Raw genomic sequence first — 23309 nt, forward strand, 5'->3', positions numbered from 1 at the left:
AGGAAGAGCAAAGCACCGAGAGAGTCTGACAAGGGCTTGCTTTTCTTTGTAACCCAGCAGCTTGCGCAGAACCTTGCCTCTTTCTACATTATTCTCAAACATTATTAAATATCTTTGTAGTTGCCTTCAAGGGACCCAAGCCACTGTGATTTCTTTGCAAAACAAACCCACTCTTTAGATAAAAATATAATATTATTGTCCATGGGTCTGATATTGGTTAGTAGAAATTTCAAGCTCTGAAGAAGTATGAATTAATCCTAAACAGGGATGAAATACTTATTATGTTCATTTTACTAAAGACATGACTTCTAGAATTGGAGTGTTTTGGGTGAAAAAAAAGCAAGTTTAAACTTTTCTTTGCTACGTCTAATCCACTTGGTTGTGATGCTGTGTTTTAAAAAACTGGTTCCATGGCAACAAATTTAAAAAGGCATGTTCACTCTCCCTGTGGGCAACAAGTATGGGATTGAATTGCTTGACATCAGAATGGTTTGAGTAGGAAAAAAAAACCCGAAAAACCTAAAAACAAAAATACAGAAAAATAAGCCAGACTGACTTAGAGGAGAAAGCAGTCACTGTAGATAATACATTAAATGAAAATGAAAATTAATATTTTTGGCATTGTTTCAGTGTTCATAGACTGTCTCCAAAAGTAGCTGTAGTGGTGGTGTGGCCTGAGGACTGGGAATGGCTTTATCTATGTTGCCTAGTTCCTGATCTCATCATACTGGTTATGACATTACGGGTGCTGTGTCTGCCCTGCCCTCCCCAACTAATTGTCTGCCTCTAGATAACGTGTTAGTGGGCCAGGAAAGGCCGTCTTTGGGCACTGATGTGTTACTAACCCCCATGTCTGCATAAATAACATCTTCTGGATAGTTTTGCAAAAATCTAATCTTTGCTTTGGATTTGGCTGTGTATTGTGTTTAAAATTTCAAACAAAATTTTAAAAAATGATATGAAGGACAACTCTTTTTTCTTTGGACTTCTCTTTCACTATTTTCTGCCTTGGAAGGATGTGCCTAGGGATTAAAATCAGGAGGAGGAAAAGGGGGAATCCAAGAACAGTCAGTGATGCAACCAACTGATTGCAGCTTTTTTGGATGCTAGACTCATTTCTCAATAAAATGCAGCCAGTTATTGGGAAAATTTCCTATATATTTTAATTAGAAAGGTACCCTTTTTAAAAAAAAATAAATCTATGCAGAATTTTTGATAGAAGCCTACAGATATCAAGAATATTTTAAGCCTCATAAATACATATACCATGAAATCATCTGTTCTATGGAAGGCTTGGAGTGCCAAATTTCCTATGAGATTATTGATGACGTCAGAAAACTTTTTCTCCTTGGAGTTCTAGACTGAAATTTGAGACGATATTTGTTTTTGCAAATTTAACAATTACAGTTATAGCTAAAGCGTACTTTTAGTTTTCTTATGATACTGTATTTAGAATTAGTGCTGTAAGACTTCCATTGGTGAAATAACAACAAAACAAAGTCCTTCTAGTATTTCCAGGGGGAAGTGTCTCAAATGGAGTCCACTATATCATGAAGCATTGGGTTAAGTAGGTTCCAATGACTTGGCATCAACATTACTGTTCCTTCCACAACCTCATTCTATGCCTGACTATACTATTTGGAAAAATCTCATGAACAAATTGGTTTAAAGGATTAGTTTACGTTTGCTAGTAGGATCCTGGAAGGAAAATATTAGGGACCAGAGGGTGAGTGTATATGAGAGTTAAGAGTTAGTCAGTTGAGAATATCTAAATTAAACTACAGTTGGTGAAGGATTCACTTGGTGATAAATGGTTAGGTTTCTGGGGCAGGACTTTGTTACCCCTATTCTTTTTTGCACATACCAAAACTCATTTTTAGATAATGGTGACTGATGCCGGGGAGTCTGCCTGCTCAGCCCTACACTTTGATAGAAAATAGAAATTCACCACCTTTTAATCTCCCAGAATCTGACCACAGGTGGGGTATTTTTTTTTCCCCCAAGAGCTGTTATTAACACCTCCTCAAAAGGCAGAGAATATTTGGAAAATTCAGGAAGGAATCCTAGTTGATCCCAAAGATTTTCTTTCAGAAAAGCTTGTTAAAGGAAAGAAAGAAAAGTAAATCTCTTTCTTTTCAAAGAGTTACAATCTGTTTTTAGGAGGATACATATAACTAACATTTAGGAGTTTTCAAACTGACTTTGCAGCTTCAGCTAAAAAGGAAAAAAAAAAATTAAGAATGTGTTTCCTTCCAAGCTTTTTGATCTTTTTACAATTATAAAAGAGATCTGATAAAAACAAACAGTAACCTGACATGAGCTGTTAGGGCGATCTTAGACATCCAAAAAGTCAGTTTGGGTTATTTGACACATATAGCCTATTTTTTAAAATTTATTTGTGTCTCTATGCCTTAGGGAGAGATAGGAAAGAAAGGATTTAGCAGGGAAACATACCTGATTCTCACAGAAATCATCTCCCAACTAGTATTTGCAACATTTTTTGGTTTGTTTTTGCACTGGTTGAAATGGAAACTTTGGAAAAAAGGAGATTAAAATGAACACTTGGATTTGCTGTTCAGTAAAAGACCAGTGTTTCAGAAGCCTTGTAACTACTACTAGATCTGTATGGGCTCTGTTGTTTATTTGGGCTAGACTCAAGTTCAAAATCATATCTTATATATTGATTAAATATTAAAAATTAATGTAAATATCAATATCAAAATGAAATCACCCTTTTATAAATATAATTTAGCAATTTAACTGTGAAATTTAGAAACTTTATGGTATAAAAAAGTAAGGGAGGGACATTATTCTAGGCATTTTATGAGATACCTGCATAGGTCAGTATATTCCACAAAATAAGTCAATAACATGAAAAGCATGCCCAAACCATACTTTTCTTTGGCTGCAAAAGCCAAATTACATATGGCAAGCTTCTATTTTCATATGAAACCTAGTAATATGCTATAGCATTGTTTTTAGAAAATGAGAATCTATCTTACTCAAATACAATGGCTTCCAAATAACTCAGTGTAATCTGTGATGAAACCTTACCACATTTCCTTATTACAATTATTTCATTTTAAAATATTTTCTTGTCAACAGCATAGATTATTCTCAATCTGATAATGATTTTATCCACATTACACAATTATATGAGCATTATTAGAATGTAGAATTTTTCAGGATTTCTTCGAGTATTTTTCAGAGTTTAATGTTAAGATAAGCATACAAAGGTATCTGTAAAGGATATATATTTTCCCAAAACTGTTCATCTGATTGTATCACCTTTTTAATATTTACAAAATTTAATTTATTTATTTTTAAGTGAAATATCTTGAAAAGTGGTGATTTCATTTGCAAAGGAAGGGATATGAAGCCAAGTATCTTCACATTCAAGAGTGGGTCATTACAAACCTAGGATCACATTTTTAGAAAAGATGTCCTTAGATAATTTACCTGTGTCTTACGATGTGGCTTCCACAGGTTTAGTAAAGATTTTTAACTCAAAATCAGATTGGGAATCTAGGAAAAGTTCTCTGAAAAATCTCTGGGTCAGATCTTCAACTTCTTGAGGGAAATCATTTAGTAAATTAATCACCCTACCAATATATTCTTCTGCATTTACAGTCAACAAATTAGGGCTAGACTGTATTTGGACTGTCAAAACTGAGCAGTAACTTTGAAGGTAGCTAATTTCTCTTGGTCTGTCTGGTTATTAATATCAATTTTTCTACTACTTGAATATCAGGACTATAATACCCACAGAGCAGCATTCTTACAGGCAAGGAAATATGATAAATATTATTCAAAGAGACATACAATCAATAACATTGCTGTAGTGTCTATTTGCACTTAACATTTATAGAGATAGCAGATTATGTTCTAATGACTGCTTTGGAATATTATCATATAGAGCTTTCTTAAGTTCACTTTCAGAAAAACAAATCAGTTTGAGCATGAGTTTCCCTCCACTGCCACCCCCTGCCACTCCTGAGATGGATTCAGGAGCATCACTAAGGGCAACTGAGTGTAGAGGGAGTATCCTTGGATGAGCCACACAGGTTGAAAAGAAAGATTACTACTGCATATTCCGTAGGGGAACACCTCTCTGACACTTTGAAAATATTAGGGCAGCATGATTTGAAAAGAGGTGAACCAGTCAAGCAGTGGTGAAGTCATGCACTGAAAACACTGAGGTAACCAAGTCTTCGTGAAAAAGATTTGGGTCATGGTCTTAACTACGATTTCATTTTGCTTTTTGAAGTTATTTAGTACTGCTCTTTCTTAAAAATAAGCAAATACACCATAATTAATATGACCACTACATTAAATGTCCTGGAGGAGATTAAACAACAGGATCTTTGATGAAATTGAAAAATTGGGACATCTTGGTGGGCAGGAAAAAGTCACAGAAAGCTGGATACTTACCATTCCTTGTGGACTGGGCAGCTGAGACACTTTCTCCCGTGGGGCTTGGGGGAAATCCCACCTACCAGTGGTTGCTCTGTCTACAGGAAAGACATTCTCTGCCTTGGGAGATGATGAGTTGATTAGGTTCTAAACATGAATATATTTTTTAATTGTTTACTCTTCCCAAGCAGTCCTTGTAGGTAGATTACGGTCAGGATTGCTCAACAATTGAAATGTGATAGGTGAAGCAAAGACAATGAATATGGCTAGAACTGATAAGTACTTAATGGTAGAACAGAACAGGAGAAAGGCAATCATCCTTCAACAAAAATGTGTAGCTATGAGTGAAAGCTAATGAATCCACTCATAACAACATCTTTCTTTCTCTGTAAGAGAAATATGATTTTATATCTCCTTTGCGTAACACACTCACTTTTGTATCGGTTGAAATTCACATATTTCTTTGCTGAGTTTTACTAACAGCTAGAATGTCCTGGCCATGCAAAGTGATTATTACAACAATAGCTAAAGGCCAGTTAAAAGTAAGGGTGAGATACAGTATTGTCCACTGCCAAACATTAAATGGCCAAATGTTCTTGAAGTTATGAAACTATACTCAGGACTTGCTTTGAATGAAAGATCAGAGACAAAAAACCAGAACTGAAAAAAAGATTCTACATCTGGAACCCAGGGACACTGAAGTAAGTCTTAATAGGGCTGATGTATATTTTTGAGAAGGTGAAGTTTTGTCACTATTACAGAATGGAAAGGGCTTCCTCATCTACTTGAGGAAATCTTCTAGTTGCTTCTATAGAATCGTCACTGATAGAAGGACTGAATAAACATCTGTGAACAAATTAAAATTTTCTTAGAAGTTGAGAATTGCTGGGCTACTGCTGAAGTCTTAATTAATGAAGGATGCTTTGGTCACTGAATTACTATTTTTTTCTGTTTAAAGAAGTAAATATTAGCATTCATTTTATATTAAACCAAATATTAGTGTCCAGGAGACATATCAATTGCTTGATCTAAGAAAAAATGTTTAAATTTTACCTTATTTTCTTCACACATGAAAGTGTGACTACATAATGATGTAGAGGAATTCTAATGAAAAATTCAAAGGTGATCAGATGAAAAAAGTATCGTGTACACAGTAGAAAGTTTCTGTCTATTGAGGTATGAACTAGATCCACTGATAATTATGTAAACTCTCAGATACCCAAATTCTAGAGACTGTTATTTTTCTCTGCAAATGCTTATTTCAATATAGGTGTCACCTCTTCCTTCACTGTCTTGATTATATGGTATGTGAGATCTACAACTTATAAAATTAAAGAGTCAAATTATTGATGCTAGGCAGAGCTCTGGGAATTGAAAGCAATATAGTGTATGATACTAAAGAAATATATTACTTAAGTATGTCTTGGCAAGCAACGATTCTTATAATCAGTTTTATTAAGATTTAATTGATATAATACTATGTATGCTAAAAGGTTGTCTGACAGTTATTTATGCTTTTGTGTTCTTAGATGCAGGAAGGATATAAATAGGATTGGAATAAAAGATGTGATACACTAACATCCTACATTTTCTTCAGCATGGTAGGATAGAAAATATTCTGGTACTATGCTCTTCTGAGACGTTACAAAGAGAACATTGTTTAACCAAAGGGTTCACATTTGCAAAAGTTTGAATACTGGATGTCTTTCCTGGGATGAGGATATCAATTGCACAATAATACCTTTTTGGTCTTTATTTCTTCAAAACATGAAAACAAAAATGACACAGATGACAATGAGAAGAGAGAAAACATTCCATACACAATATGCTATAGCACTAACGATGAAATCAAACAATTAGAAACTTTATTTGTCTGTGTCAATGTGTACCATTTATAAGGAATAGCAGAAGTAGTGTAGTTTCCCCCTAAAGCTGTGCACAATACACACAAAATAAACAAAATGAAATAGTTTTACACAACTATTATCGTTAATGATAACCCTGAATAACCAGAATCATGTTTTCTGTATAGCATGAAAATTTGAAAAGCAAAAGAACAAAAAAGCTTTGAAGTTGAAATTGACCAATAGCAAGAATTTTTTTTTTTAAGTCCTCTCTGAAAATTTGCTATGGGGTTGATGACATTCCAAACATGGCTAAAAATGAGTGCAAACTCTAATGTTTAAACAACTTACTTGGTGTTTCTAGGCTAGCTTTCCATTTAGCAAACATCTAGAACAAAACCACAAAAGGATGGATTAGAATGTTCCCCACAGGAGTTAGGGCACTCGGTTGTTGGGCTACAGCAGGTTAGAGGTGGGATCCCCAAGAGAGATGAGGTGTGGGTTGTAAAGTACTACTGTCACAAAGATTAAAAACTGGGATTGACTTGGTCTTTCCCACCATCTGGGTCTCTGAAAAGACTGCCCTTTTGGGTTTAAGATGCAGATATGTGCAAGGATAAAGGTGATTTTCCAAACCCATGTTTTCTACTCTGTTAGGTAAACAAAATCTTGAATATTTGGACAACTGTATTTGTATGGTTTCAAGGTGTTTTATGTTCAGAGTTACATAATTGTAGTTTTTTCCTAGCAAAATGACTGTCTACACATGGCTGCCTTAACTTTTATGAAAGGAAAGAGCAATCACATTAATTGTCATCCCCCTGAGGGCAGGAATCTGGGCCAGCTTGTTCATGACTCAGTCCCCAGGAGGCAACATACTGCCTGGCATCTTGAATGGGTAACCAGGATTTAATTACTCATTCAGTAACCAGGTGTTTTTTTTCAAATGACGAATGATCAAGATTCCTGAATGGAAGAAAGGAAATATATTTCAGCAGGGTTTATTTCTTAAATATGAATCAACTCAGAAGGAGAGGGATGTGTCCAGCATGGGATTCCTTAGAAACAGAGGAGTCTGGGGGAGGTGTTACTACTTCGAAAGGTGGGTTTATCCATGCTCTTTGGGATTTTGAGATGTAGCCATTCCTATGCTCCTGGGAGGTGCTGATCTCACTGAATTGCCCCCTCTGGAGTCCTAACTAGAGGAGAAAAGACCCACTGGAAACCCTAACTTTTTTTGTATTCAACATGGCTAACCACTGATAGAAGAGTCTTGATGGGATGATGAAGGAAAAAGGGCTCAAAATAGCCTTTTACATTAAAAAAAAAATAAGCTGAACAAACTGGTAGTATCTACTATCTGTGCCAGACAGAGCAGATATGTAATAAATACTTGGAGGCGGGGTGGGGGGGGTGTGTGGAAACGGTGGTTCTGACAGCCCAGGCACATCTAACACATCCACTTCTCTACCACGCCTTTTTCTTTGGCCTTCCTGAATTCATAGGTGATTCTTAGAGGCCTTTGATATGTCCCACATGGCTGCTTTTCTATGAAGATCCTTACAGTTTGCCAGCTACCCTCTCAATAACTTTAACTTCTCATGTGACAGTTATTGCTTCTTAGAAATGAATGTGCAGATTCATGAACAATAAGCCATTTTCTCCTTGTATCTCTACTAATCATCAAACTCAATAACAACACAAAAGTAACAACTGAGGTGAAAGAAAACTCACTTATGTCTTCAATGTCCAATCAACATTGCTGAATGGGAGAGAACAGTATATGCTATACTCTATTATATACAGATACGCTTTGATTTATTTGTTTTTCATCCATGCACGGTGTAACAGGTATCACAACAACATTCCCAAACAGGCACATGAAGAAGAAAGCCAATGTTTAGTCATGACTGGAACAGGAGTGTGCAAGCCATGGATGCCTTTGAAAATAAAATGGACAATCCCAGGCAACATGGGACTGGGACAAAAATGGATGCAAATGGAAAAAGAAGATGTGCTTTTTGAATGGGTTATTCTAACTGTTTGCATGTTAGGGGCAAGTGAGCAGGAGGAGGAGGGGTGGGATGGGACACCTACAGGGGGTTGCTGGGCTGGAATAAGGGCCTTGAGAGTCACAGTCCAGAGCTAATGAGATAAGAAAAACATGATTTTGCAGGTTCTTGGGAATCTAGGCACGTTAAGCCTGTACCTGTTGAACAAGAGTGCCAGGCATAATATTCTTAAATATCAGACTATTTCTAGACCCATCAGTGTTCCTGGCTCCATTTCGGCTCCCATGCTGCTTCTTTGAGGCAGTTTCACCTCTGCTTACATTCTGAAGATAAGCATAGAATTTAGAAACACAGCAAACATATGCTTCTTTCTTCTTCCTTGCCCAGATCCTTTCTTAATCCAAATTAACTTTTAAAGTGTATGGGGGAGGTGAGGGATATATTAATGCCTTTTTTTTTTTTTAAATCAAAACCCCAGTGACATTTGGATGGGTCATCACTTCTTATAAAGAGAAGCAAAACCTTGATCTTCCCAAGAAAATCAAACAAAAGCCAGATATTAACCACCTCCCCATCCGCACTGAAAACAACATCAAAAACAAGAAAACATATCAAAGCCTTAGCAATTTATGAACCTGGAGAGTACAGCCCTGCTAGGCTGAGCTGCAGTGATGACCCTGCTGCCATGTCTTGTTCAACATGAAGATGCCCCGGGAATGGGAGGTGATGGTTTCTCACTTCGGCCCTAGTACAGAGTATGCTCTTGAAGCTGGATTCCATCAGCAGGTAAGTGAACATGACAAATGTCAGTTTCCGCTGTTCATTATACATAATTTTTATGTATATATATGTATATATATATAAATTTGCTATATCTGCTTGTTCCTTTAGAAGCCTTTTATGTGGCAGTAGGCCTCCAGGGAGGAGAAGAAAATGTACAAGAGCCACAGGAGCACAAAGAGGCAGGATGTGAGGAGCTTGGCAGTCCGGGGCCCACCCAGCTCACCTCCGATTTCTGGCCTCCGCCGATACAGCAGCACCCCCACATTGATGAAAGCAAAAATGGTGAAGAGAGTGACCGAGAAAGCTAGCGTGCCAGGGGACACTTTGAACTGTTCCCCGTTGGCCGCATGGTAGATGGCGGCGATGGACCAAGCCACTCCTATTCCCAGGAACACGTTCACCGCGTTGCTGCCAGTGACGTTACCTATGGAGGCATCTGCGTACTGGTCCTGGGTGGCAGCCACTTTGCTGGCAAAGGTGTCTGCAGAGGAAGAAGAAAAAGGTAATGACCGTCAATTAACTGCTCAAAGATGTCCAGAGTGCTGGGCGCTTCAGCTGTGTATGCTCGAATCAAACCCTGATTATAAAGCCGGCGGCCAAGACTGAGCTTAGTTTTCTGAATCTGTTTTGTGTTTAAAAGAACAAGATCTAGGGTTTGGGGTGTTGAGGGTTTGTTACTGATTGACAAATAATCTTGGTCAAAGTATTTTATTTATTTTAAAGATTTGAGAGGAGAGAGACAGAGAGGTCTTCCATCTGCTGGTTCATTCCCCAAATGGCCGCAATGGCCAGAGCCACGCTGATCTGAAGCCAGCAGCTTCTTTCGGGCCTCCCACTGTGGGTGCAGGGGCCCAAGCACTAAAGCGATCTTCCAGTGTTTCCCTAGACTGTTAGCAGGAGCTGAATCAGAAGTGGAGCAACTGGGACTCGAACCAGTGTTCTTATGGGATGCTGGTGCTGCAGGCAAAGGCTTAACTCCACAGCACCAACCCCTGATCAAATTCTTCTTTAAAAAGCGCAGGTTAAGCTACCACCTCTGATGCTGGAATCCCATATGGGTGCCAGTTTGAGTCCTGCCTACTCTGCTTCTGATCCAGTTTCCTGCTAATGCACCTTGGGAAGGCAGGAGAAAATGGTCCAAGTACTTGGGCCCCTGGCACCCACATTGGAGTTCCAGGTTCCTAGCTTCAGCCGGCCTAGCCCTGGCTGTTGCAGCCATTTGGGGATTGAACTACCATACAGAAGATGGATCTCTCTGTCTCTTTCTCTCTGCCCCTCCCCACCTCCTTCTCCTGTTCTCATTTTCCCTCTCTGTAACTCTGACTTTCAAATAAATATATCTTTTTAAAAATAATATGTATTATTTATTTATTTGGAAGGCAGGGAGAAACGGCAATTGACCTTCTATCCATTGGTTCACTCTCAAAGCTTGCAACAGGCAGGGCCAGGCTGGGCTGAGGCTGGGAGCCAGGAACTCCATCTGGTTGCCCATGTGGGTGATAGAAATCCAAGTACCTGGGATATCCTCTGTTTCTCCCAGGCACAACAGCAGGCAGCTGGATTAGAAGTGGGGGGTAGCTGGGACTCATAGCAGGTACCCCAACATGGGATGCAGGCATACTAAGCAGCAGCCTAATGCCCATCTTGTTGGCTAAATTCTTTATCCACAGATATCACATTTCTTTGTAATATTCTACTTGCAGGGCAGCATTTTTCAGAGAGTAATCCCAGCCCATCTACAACAGAATCAAGTGGGGTCGTCCTAAACAGTGAGTATTGCAAGGCTCCATCCAGCTATGCTGTGTAAGGGGAGAGGGAGAGATGGGGGTGGAGAGGGAAACAGGCTTCTTCCATACAGTAGTCCACTTCCTACATGGCTGCAACAACCAGGGCTAAGCCAGGCTGAAGCTAGGAACCTGGAACTCCATCCAGGTCTCCCATGTGGGTGGCAGGGCCCCAAGGACTTGAACCATTTTCTGTTGCTTTTCCAAAGTGCATTAGCAGAAAACTGGATCCTAAGTGGAGTAGGCAGGACTCAATCATTATGACCCAGGAATCCATTTTAATAATATCCTGAGAGATTCTAGGTCATCGGAAGCTGTGCACAGATGCTGGATGATATTAGTAACAGGTGCTGTATCAGCATCTGTAGTTATAAAGTGAAGGGATCAGGAGAGATTTCTAAACATTTAAGAACAAATCAATAGTGGAACTGACAAGAATTAAATTCTGATAATAGCTGAAATTTGTCTAGAGCTTTATAAATACGAGCAGATTTACCTATGTTACTCCATTGATGATAATTCTTTTTTGTTTTAAATATGAATTTACTTATTAGAGTTGGTCAAGCAGGGAGAGAGAGAGCTCTTCCATCCTCTGGTTCACACCCTAGATGGCAACAGCAGCTGAAACCTGGAGCCAGGAACTTCAGCTGGGTCTCCCATGTGAGTGGCAGGGGCCCAAACACTTGAGCAATCTCCCACTGATTTTCCCAGGCCATTAGCATGGAGCTGGATCGGAAGTGGAGCAGCCGAGACATGATCCAATGCTCATACAGAATGCTGGCATCACAGTCTGTGGCTTTACTTCTTAAGCCACAATGCCAGTCCTGATGGTGATAACAGTTCCATGGAATAAGAGAACTTTAAATGTGAGGAAACTCAGCTTAAGGATGGTAAATAATGAGCATAGCATCATAGAACTAGGAAGAAGCCAGGTGAGGGCTGGAGCCTTCACCACCTGTCTACAAGGCTGATGCTTACTGTTTTGTCCTACCTTCCACTATACCAGAGGTCTCAGTGACTGTCCTCAAAGCATTGTGTTCATCAATAACCCTGAATGGGACTTTTCTCTGAAGACTAGAACGTCATAGTCCACCACAGGGAGCAGGACCATCGTAACATACACCTCCTGATAAGGAGAGCATGTTTGAGCCAAAGGGTTTCAAGTTTTGCCCTTACAATGGGCCATATGACCCTGGACCTCAGTACTCATCTGTGGAATGGGACTGCTGATGTGAACTTCAGATTCCTGTTAAGTTGGAAATGCTTGTTGTTGCCCTTTTGGAAAGACCATATAAACAGAGCAGCCTAGATAGAGGGGCAGGCATTTGGTGTAGTTGGTTTGGTTGCTGCTTTTGACAGCCACATTCCATACTGGAGTTCCTGGTTTGTGTTCCGCTTCTGATCCAGCTTCTTGCTGATGAGCAGCTGGGAGGGTCCATGCTCAGGGCTTGGGTCTGTGCCACTCACATTGTACACCCAGACTGAACTCTGGCTTCCTTGTCTCGGCCTGACCCAGGCCTGGCTATTGCAGGCATCTGGGGAGTGCACCAGTGGATGAAAGATCTGTTTCCCTATATGTCTGCCTTTCAAATAAAATGATCATAACAAACATTTAAAAATTGATGTAAGTATATAAACAGAACTTGCAAGATTTCCAAATTTCTTGTCTTTATGATGCCTAGTTATGGATATAGAAGTCTTTCTGTTACCTTGGTAAAATGCCTGCCATGGAAGGTTTATCACAGATGTCGGTAACTTCTGAAGTGTGCTAATGTTTGCAAAGACAGTAATGATGAGTATTGTATCACCACACGCGTCTTCTCTGGTCCTTCTGGGGTCCCTGGCATACCCTGGGCATGTATGCAGTTGTATGATAGCTGAATTAGTTTCTCTCTTCCATTGCTATTCTGTTGCCACCATCTTCCCATTGGTAAACCTCCAATGGAACAGATATGTAAATCAGGTGAATTTATATCAGCTTGTATGGTCTCATGCTTTATGATGGGAAGATTATTTAAGCTGTTCAGAAGCTACTGCATCTGAAGTGTTCCATTCTTTTTGAGAGGCAGTTCATCAACCCTCAGGGCCTATCTTATTGATTTTGATCTCTGTGATAAAAAGGTTTTTTTGATACTGACACTTATAAAATTGTACATATGCATGCAGTACCCTGTGATGGTTTGATATATACATACATTGTAGAGTGTTCAAATTGGGATAAGCATATTATCTTAAATATTTATCATTTGTGATGGAAACATTCAAAATCCTTTCTTCTGAATCTTTGACACAGTACATCATTATCTATTCACTGTATTGTACAATAGAACACCCAAACCTGTTGCTCCCATATAAATGTAACTTAGTTCCCATTGATCGTCTTTCCTGATCCCTCCCTCCTATTTATTCTCCCTAGCCTCTGATAACTACTATTCTACTCAACTCCTATGAGATCAACTTTTTTAGATTTTACATTATTAAGATCATATGATATCTGTATTTCTATGCCTAGCTTATTTCACTTAGCATAATAATCTCAAGTTCCATTTATGTTTTTTCACATGACAGCATTTCATCCTTGTTATGGCCAAATAGTATTCCATTGTATACATGTACCACATTTTCTTTATCCATTCATTCACTGATGGAATCTTAGGTTGCTTCTATTTCTTGGCTATTGGGAATAGTAATGCAATACACATGGAATGCACATGTCACTTAGGTATAGAAAGCATGTTTTTTTACTGTTTTAAAATTAAACTATGGCAAATACTATTTTGCTTTCATGCTAGGCACTTTGCTACACAGGTTACATGTATATACTCATCCAACCCTCTTACAAGCCTATGTAGTAGGTGTTTTTTCCCTTTTATAATTTGAGAAACTGTGATGTTGTGATATTATGTCTCTTGGACAGTGTCTTGGTTAGCAGGACAAGAATTTTTAAGCCAAATCTGATTTCCCAGCCCATTTTCGGTTGAACTGTTTCTTCTAGTTAGAAACTGAAGCAGGTTCTTACGGAACACTCTTCCTCTATCAGGGACGATGAAGACTGGAGTTTGCATGCAGTTTGCTAATCCGTCCTCCTGGATTTGTGCTTTGTGCATTCATGATCATACACGCTGCAGCCCCATGGGGATTAGCACAGAGAATTGAGTGAAAAAAAAAAAAAAAAGCAAAGCATGACAAATCTTAATGGTCTCTTGCATTTCATTATTAGGCATTGGTAAGAGCTGGTGCAGCAGAAGCAGCTTACAAATTGAAGTTGTGTTTTCTTTTTCAAGGACAGGCGAAGGGGCAAAGTAAAGGAAGGGGCAAGGCAGCAGAAAGCAGCTTACCGCTCAGCTGCTGCTGAAGAACACCTGAAATGTTATTCTGAGCTGAAGGGGCTGCTAACGCTGCTACAGAACAGATGGCCACGTTAGGTGAGGCCGTCAAAGCAGGGGGTGTTCCCTCTCCATGCTGCAGGGACAGGCGACCTGGTGCTGCTCCATAGCACAGACCTGCCTACTTTCCCTGGCATGTGGTGCACAGCACACTGGACTTTTGCCCCATTTCCACTCAAACTCTAGAATTTCAGAATAGTGCCTCTGCCATTGTTTCAGAAGTAAAGGAGGTATAAAATTAAAAAAAAAAAAAATTCCATTCCCTGGCCCAGGTATCCTGAGCACCCAAATCAGTCTTTTTGGTTAAAATGGAAGTTATACCAGGATCTGCAGAAATTTCCTTTCTTTTGAGCCATTTTTTTTTCATATTCAATGTGAATATTGGTTCAAAGTTCTTAAATAATGATTTCCCATTTTCAAATGTCTTTTTATTCCCTAAAAATAAGTAGATAAAGTGATTAGCTTGTCACATAAATGAAACATTTTTAGTGGACTCTTTTAGTTTTGTAGGTTTATTTTCCTGGGTTATATACATTATGACTTTTGTTTTTATTTTCAATTAAAAACAATTTAAAAATTATCAGAACAAGTGTAAATCCAAACTATTAACCATAGCTCCATCAGAAATAACTGTTTTCCAAAGGAAGTACATGGAGTCTTCCCCAAACTGCCTTATCATGTACCATATTTACGTGCTGTCAAAACCTACTCTGAACACTAAGCTTATAGCCTGCATATGATTGAACATGACAAATGCTATTCCTAAAATAAAATCAAGAAAAACTGTCTTGGATTCAAAGGCTTGTAATCATACTCAGAGCTTAGCCTATTAAATACAAATGTATGAATCATTTTTCCAATGTGATTGGCATAAATGTAAACATGCTAACAACATATTTTCCTACATATATACCCATGCCATAGGAATTTTTGCTATTAACCCTCACCTTGACTTTAATACACTTTAAATTAGCTGTATAGTCTTAGCCTTTTGATCCTGTCTCCTTATTACATACCACTGTAAATCAATGAGAAGGAAGATATGTTTGGGAGCAGCATGCAACTGATAATTATTATATAATTATATATAATTATATAAAATAAATAAATATAAAAATATAATATATTCTTTATATATTTATATAAATATATTATTTATATATTTTTAATACATAACTAATACTTTAATACTTTATGTATTAATATTTTAATAAAGAATATATAAGGAGCTCAGGAAACTCAACAATAACAAAACTAACAATCCAATCAAGAAATGGGCAAAGGACATGAAAGGGCATTTTTCAAATTAAATTCAAATGGCCAACAGACACATGAAAAAATGCTCGGGATCACTAGCCATCGTGGAAATGCATATCAAAACCACAATGAGGTTTTATCTCACCCCAGTTAGAACGGCTATCATCCAAAAAACAAAAAAACAACAACAACAAAAAAAAAACAAATGCTTGGTGAGGATGTGAGGAAAAAGATACCTGAATACACTGTTGCTGCAAATGTAAACCAGTACAACCATTATGGAAGACAGTATGGAGAGGTCTCAGAAAACAAGATTTGCAGTATAACCCAGCCATCCCACTTGATGGAATTTACCCCAACAAAATGAAATCAGCATATGAAAGACTGATCTGTATTCCCATGCTTATTGTAGCTCAATTCACAATAGCTAAGATATGGAATCAACTCAGATGTCCATCAACTGATGACTGGATAAAGAAAATGGGGTTTATATACATTATATATTATATAAATATGTATATTTGTGTGTGTATATATACACATACATATACTAATGAATTGTAAAAAAGAATGAAATCCTGTCTTTTGCACCAAAATGGATGCAAGTAGAAACCATTATGCTTAGTGAAATAAGCCAGTACCAAAAAAGACACATATTGTGTTTTTCCTGATTTGCGGTAATATACAGAGCACAAAAATTTAATGTATATGAGTGAAACTGACACTTTGAGATTTGATTATTGTTTACAACCCTTGTCTATACTCTTGAGAAACAGTGGTTTTTCTACTTACTGCTTGTTGAATTCTTTATTTGGTGGAGGATTAAGCTTATGATTATAAAATAAACTGAAAGTTGTCATTGTAAAAATTGAAAGGAAAAAAGTGGAGAGAGAACATGAGGGTAGGGAGGATAAGGTGGGACATATCATTAAACCCTTAAATTTGAGTAAATGAAATACATGAAATTTGCCCACCTTGTATAAATGAAAAAATTTTACAAAACTACACATCACAAAGTTGGGACATAGTTGATTTCTGTTGATCTGCCTCAGGTTTACTGTATATAACCTTAGTTGATTCAGTATGTCAGTATGCAAGAATAGACAATTACATTGTATTTTCCTCCATGAATTACTTTTACCTAGATTTTCAAAACTTTATAGCTACTTATAGATTAATCTGTAAGCATATCTTCTGTAAAAAGTTTTTCTTAAATCCTATATCCTATGTACAAGACCTTATATATTACGTAGAGGAAGATGGTTCATCTTATTCTTGACTCTTAACAAATTTCACATTGACACAATAGGATGACTATTTAATGGAGTTTCAAAATTTAATGGGGAAATGGAGTTAAAAGATAATGTACATTTTTCATTATTTTTTGAAGACAATTCGTATCAGATTTTGGTGTAGGAGTTTGTTACCTGACTGCTCTTAGAATTGAATAATGATAGTGAATATCTTCTGATTTTTAAAGACCTAAATGAAATATTTGAAGATCCTAGGAAGAAAGATCATAAGGCCTAAAGATACTGCCATTGATCAAACCATGTCAATATTTATGAAATTAAGCCACATCACATGGTCACTTGCTTTTTAAAATTAAGTAAACGGTGTTGTCAAAATTAATTTTCTTTCAATCATTTTGACTAGCCATCTGTTTATATGAGGGAAGCCATGGTACAAAGGGTGGCAGAGACAACCATGTTTCAAAGAATGTGTCTGATGTCAATCAAATTGCACACTACTGACATCAGAATACGTGGACAATTTTGTTTAAAAATTGTAAATGTGGAGCTCCACCATGAACCCACTTAGTCCCACTGAGTTTTTTTTTTTTTTTTTTTTGACAGGCAGAGTTAGAGAGACAGAGAGAAAGGTCTTCCTTTTTCCGTTGGTTCACCCTCCAAATGGCTGCTATGGCAGGCACGCCGCACTTATCCGAAGCCAGGAACCAGGTGCTTCCTCCTGGTCTCCCATGCAGGTGCAGGGCCCAAGTATGTGGGCCATCCTCCACTGCCTTCCTGGGCCACAGCAGAGAGCTGGACTGGAAGAGGAGCAACCAGGACAGAATCTGGTGCCCCAACTGGGACTAGAACCCAGGGTGCCGGCGCCACAGGCGGAAGATTAGCCTAGTGAGCTGTGGTGCCAGCCCACTCTCTGAGTCTTGAAAGAACACAGGAATGTGCATTTTAACAAGGTTTTTTTTTTTTTTTTTTTCACATCAAGGTTTGAGAACCACAGCTGCAAGACATGGAAGTGGGAGGTACTATTCCAAATGCCCACAGTTTGGGAGCCTTGCCTGGAGGAAAACTTCTTGATGTTTGAGTTTCCCAGAATCAGTTGATTAAGGAGAAGCTGGTTGCTCTGAGAAACACTGATGCCCTCAGATACGGTGGTCAGTTATAAGACAACCTGGGTGGGCTTGAAGTAAGTGTTGGGGATACTTCATTGTGACTCCTCCTGCTCTCAAGTTATGCTATACTTTCATTTTTTAAAAACCTTTTGCCAGGATGGCTACTCTGAAAAGCCTGGGGAGGGAAAATCTACCTAAAATTAATTGAGTTCTAGTTCCTGTACTTGCCAGATAGGAAATGTACCTACTTGATATGACTTCGAAAGGAATGAGCTAACATAAAGGGTACCTAGAATATGGCCTAGCACTTGATGAGTGTTCAGTATTATTATTTTTATAGTATAACCCAGCCAGATTCCATCCAGAAGTAGTCGGAAATTCTTATGTTAATGATTCTAAATTTTGGGGCAATTATAACACCCTTTATAGAGATTAGTATTTTTATAATTCTATTCATTTAAAATGTGATAGAGCATAAAATTATTAAAAATCAAGAGATCTGTGCTTAATTTATTTTTAGAATTTTATATATCATTAGTCATAAAGAGACTATGAATCTTCTGGTTTCAGACCCAAGTCTTACTCTCATCGGTTTGGGGTTCTGGTTTCACATATTTAAGCTGTTTGTGGCTTCATCATATACAGAATCCTTCGGAAAAGGATCCGTGATCATTTGGCACTTTGAGGGTTGTTTGTTGTTTTGCAGCTGTAACTCAGGAGTGACAAGCTATAATTAGTCCTCTGCTGGGCCAATTTGCAGACCCCAGTGAGGATCATTTTGCTTTGGAACCACAGCAAGTCTCACTTTTGGTCTCAACCCATGATTTTTTATTGTGATAACCTAATAATAGCTTGTAATTTATGAAGGCCCTTGCCAGAAAGCCCCCTGGGCTCCAGAAAGGGGGAGAAAGAAAATAGCACATCACATAATTTCCTGATCATAAATAATGGAATGAAAAGAAGCTGTTTTCTCCTTGTGCACAAAATACAGGATTTATATGTGTTGAGCTCAATGAAGGTTATCAAGTATGCTCACAGATGGATTTAGTACTCTGGGATCATGTGCTGGGAAAGGTGGCTGAACAATGCAAGGCGTTTTACGGGCTGAAGGCCTTTTCTGGAATGGAGCAGAGTATAAACAAGTAATATATAGCTTATGTTTCATTCCTGAGAAAAAGCAGGATGTGAGGTCTGTGTGCTGAGGAGTGATGATGGCATTCCAGCTGGCATTGTGCATAAATGCCAAGAGCCATGATTTCATATCTATAATATGCACCATCCTATAGTCACATGTAAAATTTGCCTTTTAAATTGAGTCAGCATTTTATTTGCCCTCTCTTCTAAAAATACCAGTGGCCTCACATTTATTTTGTTACTCATGCAGTGCCCATGATATGGTAATTAAGTTATGCTTCCTTAAAGTCTGTGTTTTCTTCTTTAGAATTTAACAGCAATGCCATTCTTTGTGCAGGGAGATCTTGTACATGGCTGATGAGCAGTACACCTTGCTCTTTGCACCCTTTTCCTAATGGTTATTATGTATTGTACTGACCCAGAGGCCAACAGCCAAAATCTGAGAGTAAGAAACTGAATTTAGATGTGTCGTGATCAATTGGCAGAATGGTTGAGGATATTTTAGTGCTTATACATCATTAAACATGGGTACTATCCTAAGATTCTGCAGTGATAATTCCAAGTGCTATTGGGTGATCTTTCTCCCTAGCAGTCAGTAATCTTGGCTCATATATTACAGTTCGGGGAATGATAGCAAGATTGCTTTAAAAGGTGTACAGATCAATATATGCAGAAAGCAATGAAGCCCAAAAATATCTCTCACTTATAGTTTATAAATGTCCATAGATATTTTATGATGAATAACTTAAAAATCATACAGAATGCATGCTAAATCCTGGAATTATATTAAGTACAATTACCACCAAAGAATTTATGACATTTTTATATTAAAGTTGGTCCTTGGGAAATATTGAGAAAAGATAAATTGGTAGCTTGAGGCTTGAGGTGGAAATAGGGATTATCTGTAAATGGTCAGGAAAGATCTTTATTGGGGTGATAAAATATTCTAAAACTGGATTAGGGTAATGACAAAATGACTCACTGAATTTCCTAAAAATTACTAAATGGTATACTACAAATGAGCAGATTTTATGGTATGTATATTATGCCTCAATAAAGCTGTTAAAAATTGCAAGCTGAACCTGAACTTAAAAGGAAAGAAATAAGGAAGTATTCTTGAAATTTTTCATTTTCATTTTCATTAACTGACTTTCAATATGTAGAGAAATGAAAGTCATCAATTCCATATTATTTACAAGGCATTCTTAGGAGACCCACATTCTTGTTCATCTCCAAGGAACAAAAGGGCCTAATGCTTTTGCTCCTCTTGATGCTCAGTTTTAATGGAATATGCACTGATGCATCACAACAATCCTGCAAACACAACACACAGATACAACACACCTGTACAGCATGATGTTTCCACCAAATGCCCTTTCTTTGGCTGACCTTGAATATGTAAGAACCCAGACAGACAAAGGTGAAATATTTTTAGCTCCCTTCTCTTATACTGTGATCTTTATAGGGTGAAGTTGGATAATGTGGGTTACGGCACTAATCCAAAGACTGCGCAGGGCACATGCTGAGTGTTCCCGGTCCCTGGACCACCTGCTGGCAGATGACATCATTGTTATCACCCTCATATCACTCTGGGCTCTTACCCAATGCCAAGTACCCATTACATACTGCCCTTTGAGTAAAATAAATTGGGATTTTAACTGCCTTGAAATCCCTTTAAATGCAGTTAATGTTACCTCTTCTTTCAAGCCAAAAGTATAAAGGATGCAAATAGACTTGAAATGGATCTTTCCTACGTCCGTACAAATGTTGTGGTCTGGCTGCACCGAGCCTATTCCGCAATGTTTTCTAGCACAGGGTGACCGGCAGTTCTTGAGTCATTTACATTGCTTGTCTTGTGAAACCTGGCATCTAGTCTTTCTTTGTTGCACCCTCTCCTCATAAATTTTTGCTCTTGTAGGCTTCCTTCAACTCTAATCATGGGAAAGTGTATTGGAAAGTACACACAGAGCATTTTGCCTCCTCAAGACTGCTTAACAGTGAAGTTGAGATCCAGTGGAAAGTACTTTGCATGACTAGGATAGCCCAGGGCTGCTCCTTGTGCAGTATTCCTGGGTGGCCCGACCTCTTGGTCTTAACTTCAGATCTGAAGGTTCATTTTCAGCAATCTTGACCATTCTTGGTAGTAAAGAAACTAGGCACTTAGAGTATCTGAAAACAAAATATAATTGCCCTTTAGAATCTTCTTGGGGGAACTGGCACTATGGACTTTGGGAAATGTTGGCTCAGGGCAAAGCAATTCTGTTTTCATTTCCATTTAAGTTGATATGAAATGTTAATCAAAAATGAAATATGTATATACACCATATCAGTGGCACTACTTGAACACTGGCTACTGACTTGAAATGCCAGTGTGCAAAGGATAAAGCTCACAGAAAGGGGAATTGTGGGAAACAAACACATTTGGGGACACCCATTTCACCAGAATTTCTAACAGGACAATAATGCAAGCAGGCTGGGGATTTACTTGTTTTTGTGCTTTACTTGCTACCATGTAGGTGAGTCAAATACCCCAGGATGCTGAAAACCATTTATCAACATGCTGAAATATAATAGAAAGGGGATCTAACGTTTCTTGAATGTCTGCTGTATGTGTGGCTCTGTGTACTTTATAAATGCACTCTCCTGTAACCTTCTGTACAACTCTGTGAGAGAGGTTTTCGTGTTCTCGTGATTCAGGTCAAGAAACTACACTTTAGAGGAACGAAGCCATCTGCCTCTGGAGGTGTCATACATACACCTACTAAGTGGAAGAGGGAGGGGTCGTTTGTACTCAAGCACGCCTGACTCCAAAGCATAGATTCTTTTATCCTTCTTCGGTGCACAGTCATGAACACTGCACAAAGAGAAGAGTGTGTACTTTTTTTCTGAGACTGATGTTGCTAGCCATCAATCTATCTGTGAGTTCTGCACTGACAACATCTAATCTGCCTGTAGTGAGATGGGATGAGTAGAAATGATTGAGTCAATCTGATTCCCTGCAGTTTCTCGAGGAAGCTCAGATGGCTCTGGACGCTCAGAACCACCAGGTATAATTTCTTGCTGTGAAGAGTGTTTGTTTTGTGTTCTGATGTTTCCTCTTGATCCCATCTCTTTTGTTAAGCAAGAGGTGGACTGAGTAAGTTTACCGAAGAAATCTTGGGCAGTAACCTCTAGTGCTCTGCCTCCTAACTTCCTACTTTGCTCAGGGATCAGTGCAGAGGAACCTGGTTTCCTAAACTGCCAGGGAACCTTTGCTGAAGGAAGAAGACTGCTGGCAGAGTGTCCCCAGTCTACTCATCCCGGGCCCCACTGACCCACTGTCTGGGAAGCCTGATGAGGATTGTCTTGCATTGCATCTTTTGCCAGCCAGTTTCAAAGAATTTCCCATTGTGTCAAAGCCTAAATTTTTGTATGTAGGAAATACTCAGAGTTTATGGGTATGCAGTTGGGTCTTTGTTTCTGAAATATTTTAAAGCATGTGCTCTACTAGGTGTTTTGGATTCCAAAGGGCATAAGAATGCCTGATGTTAAGGAGCTTGAATATAATCCCACTGTTTCATGCTTTAAAACTAAGAGAAGTTAGTAATTTCTAAAAAATTACAAGACATGGGAAAGAATATATAGAATGCTATAAAAATAAATCTAAGGTAGCATGATATAGTGCCTAATGATTAAGTTATAAATGTAAGAGATAATATGGATTCCACAATTTACCATCCATATAAACTTGGCCTAAATAGGGCCAAATCATTTATTCCCAATGACTCAAATTCTTCTTCTAACTTGAGGATCCTAGGGCTGACTTGCCTATGAAGAATGAGAGTGTCATTCAGATTAAGATACTTGCTTGAGACTGCAGTATACAACCTTCATAGCCATACCAGTTACTGTGTCTTATCTCCTTATTCCTCGGTAGACTGTAAAGTATTTGTTACTTACATAAGCTATTTAATATCTTAGTTTTGAGAATTACTAGAAAGAAATTAAGAATAAAAATTGTAAACCATCAATAGTGAATAACATTTGTTCAATACATAAAAAAAATTTTTTTCTAGAATGGTGCCAAAATAGAAAACTCTCATTTTTAGGAGATGTATCTAATGGACAAATAATAACAACAACAACAATAAAGGTTGTATGACAGCAAAATCATTTCACCTCACTTACTAATAAGCCTAAGAAAATAGTTAATGTGTATGCAGTGCTTATGCCTATGCACCATGGAAATTTAGAAAATTTCCTTCCCTGATCATAACATTTGTTCCATTTAATCTCATGTTTTGAATGATTTGATACCTTCTGAATTTGAGTTGATCACAGTGATTTTCAACTGAAAA

At 38.1% G+C, this 23309-nt stretch overlaps 1 protein-coding gene across 6 annotated transcripts in view; it reads right to left on the minus strand.

Annotated features, from left to right (window-relative positions):
* Window positions 1-6151: 6151 nt before the first annotated feature.
* Window positions 6152-23309, minus strand: part of SLC8A1 (solute carrier family 8 member A1) — a 412383-nt gene continuing 395225 nt past the window's right edge. For 5 of the 6 annotated variants that reach the window (XM_062209333.1, XM_062209329.1, XM_062209334.1 and 2 more), the window contains one exon: window positions 6152-9533. In XM_062209333.1, the coding sequence (XP_062065317.1) occupies window positions 9157-9533 (377 nt within the window). In that variant the 3' untranslated portion in view covers window positions 6152-9156. The remainder of the gene's footprint in view (window positions 9534-23309) is intronic. The other variant, XM_062209330.1, reaches the window with a different exon arrangement.

This window comes from Lepus europaeus, chromosome 13 (genome assembly GCF_033115175.1).
Source record: "Lepus europaeus isolate LE1 chromosome 13, mLepTim1.pri, whole genome shotgun sequence".
NCBI lineage: Eukaryota > Metazoa > Chordata > Mammalia > Lagomorpha > Leporidae > Lepus > Lepus europaeus.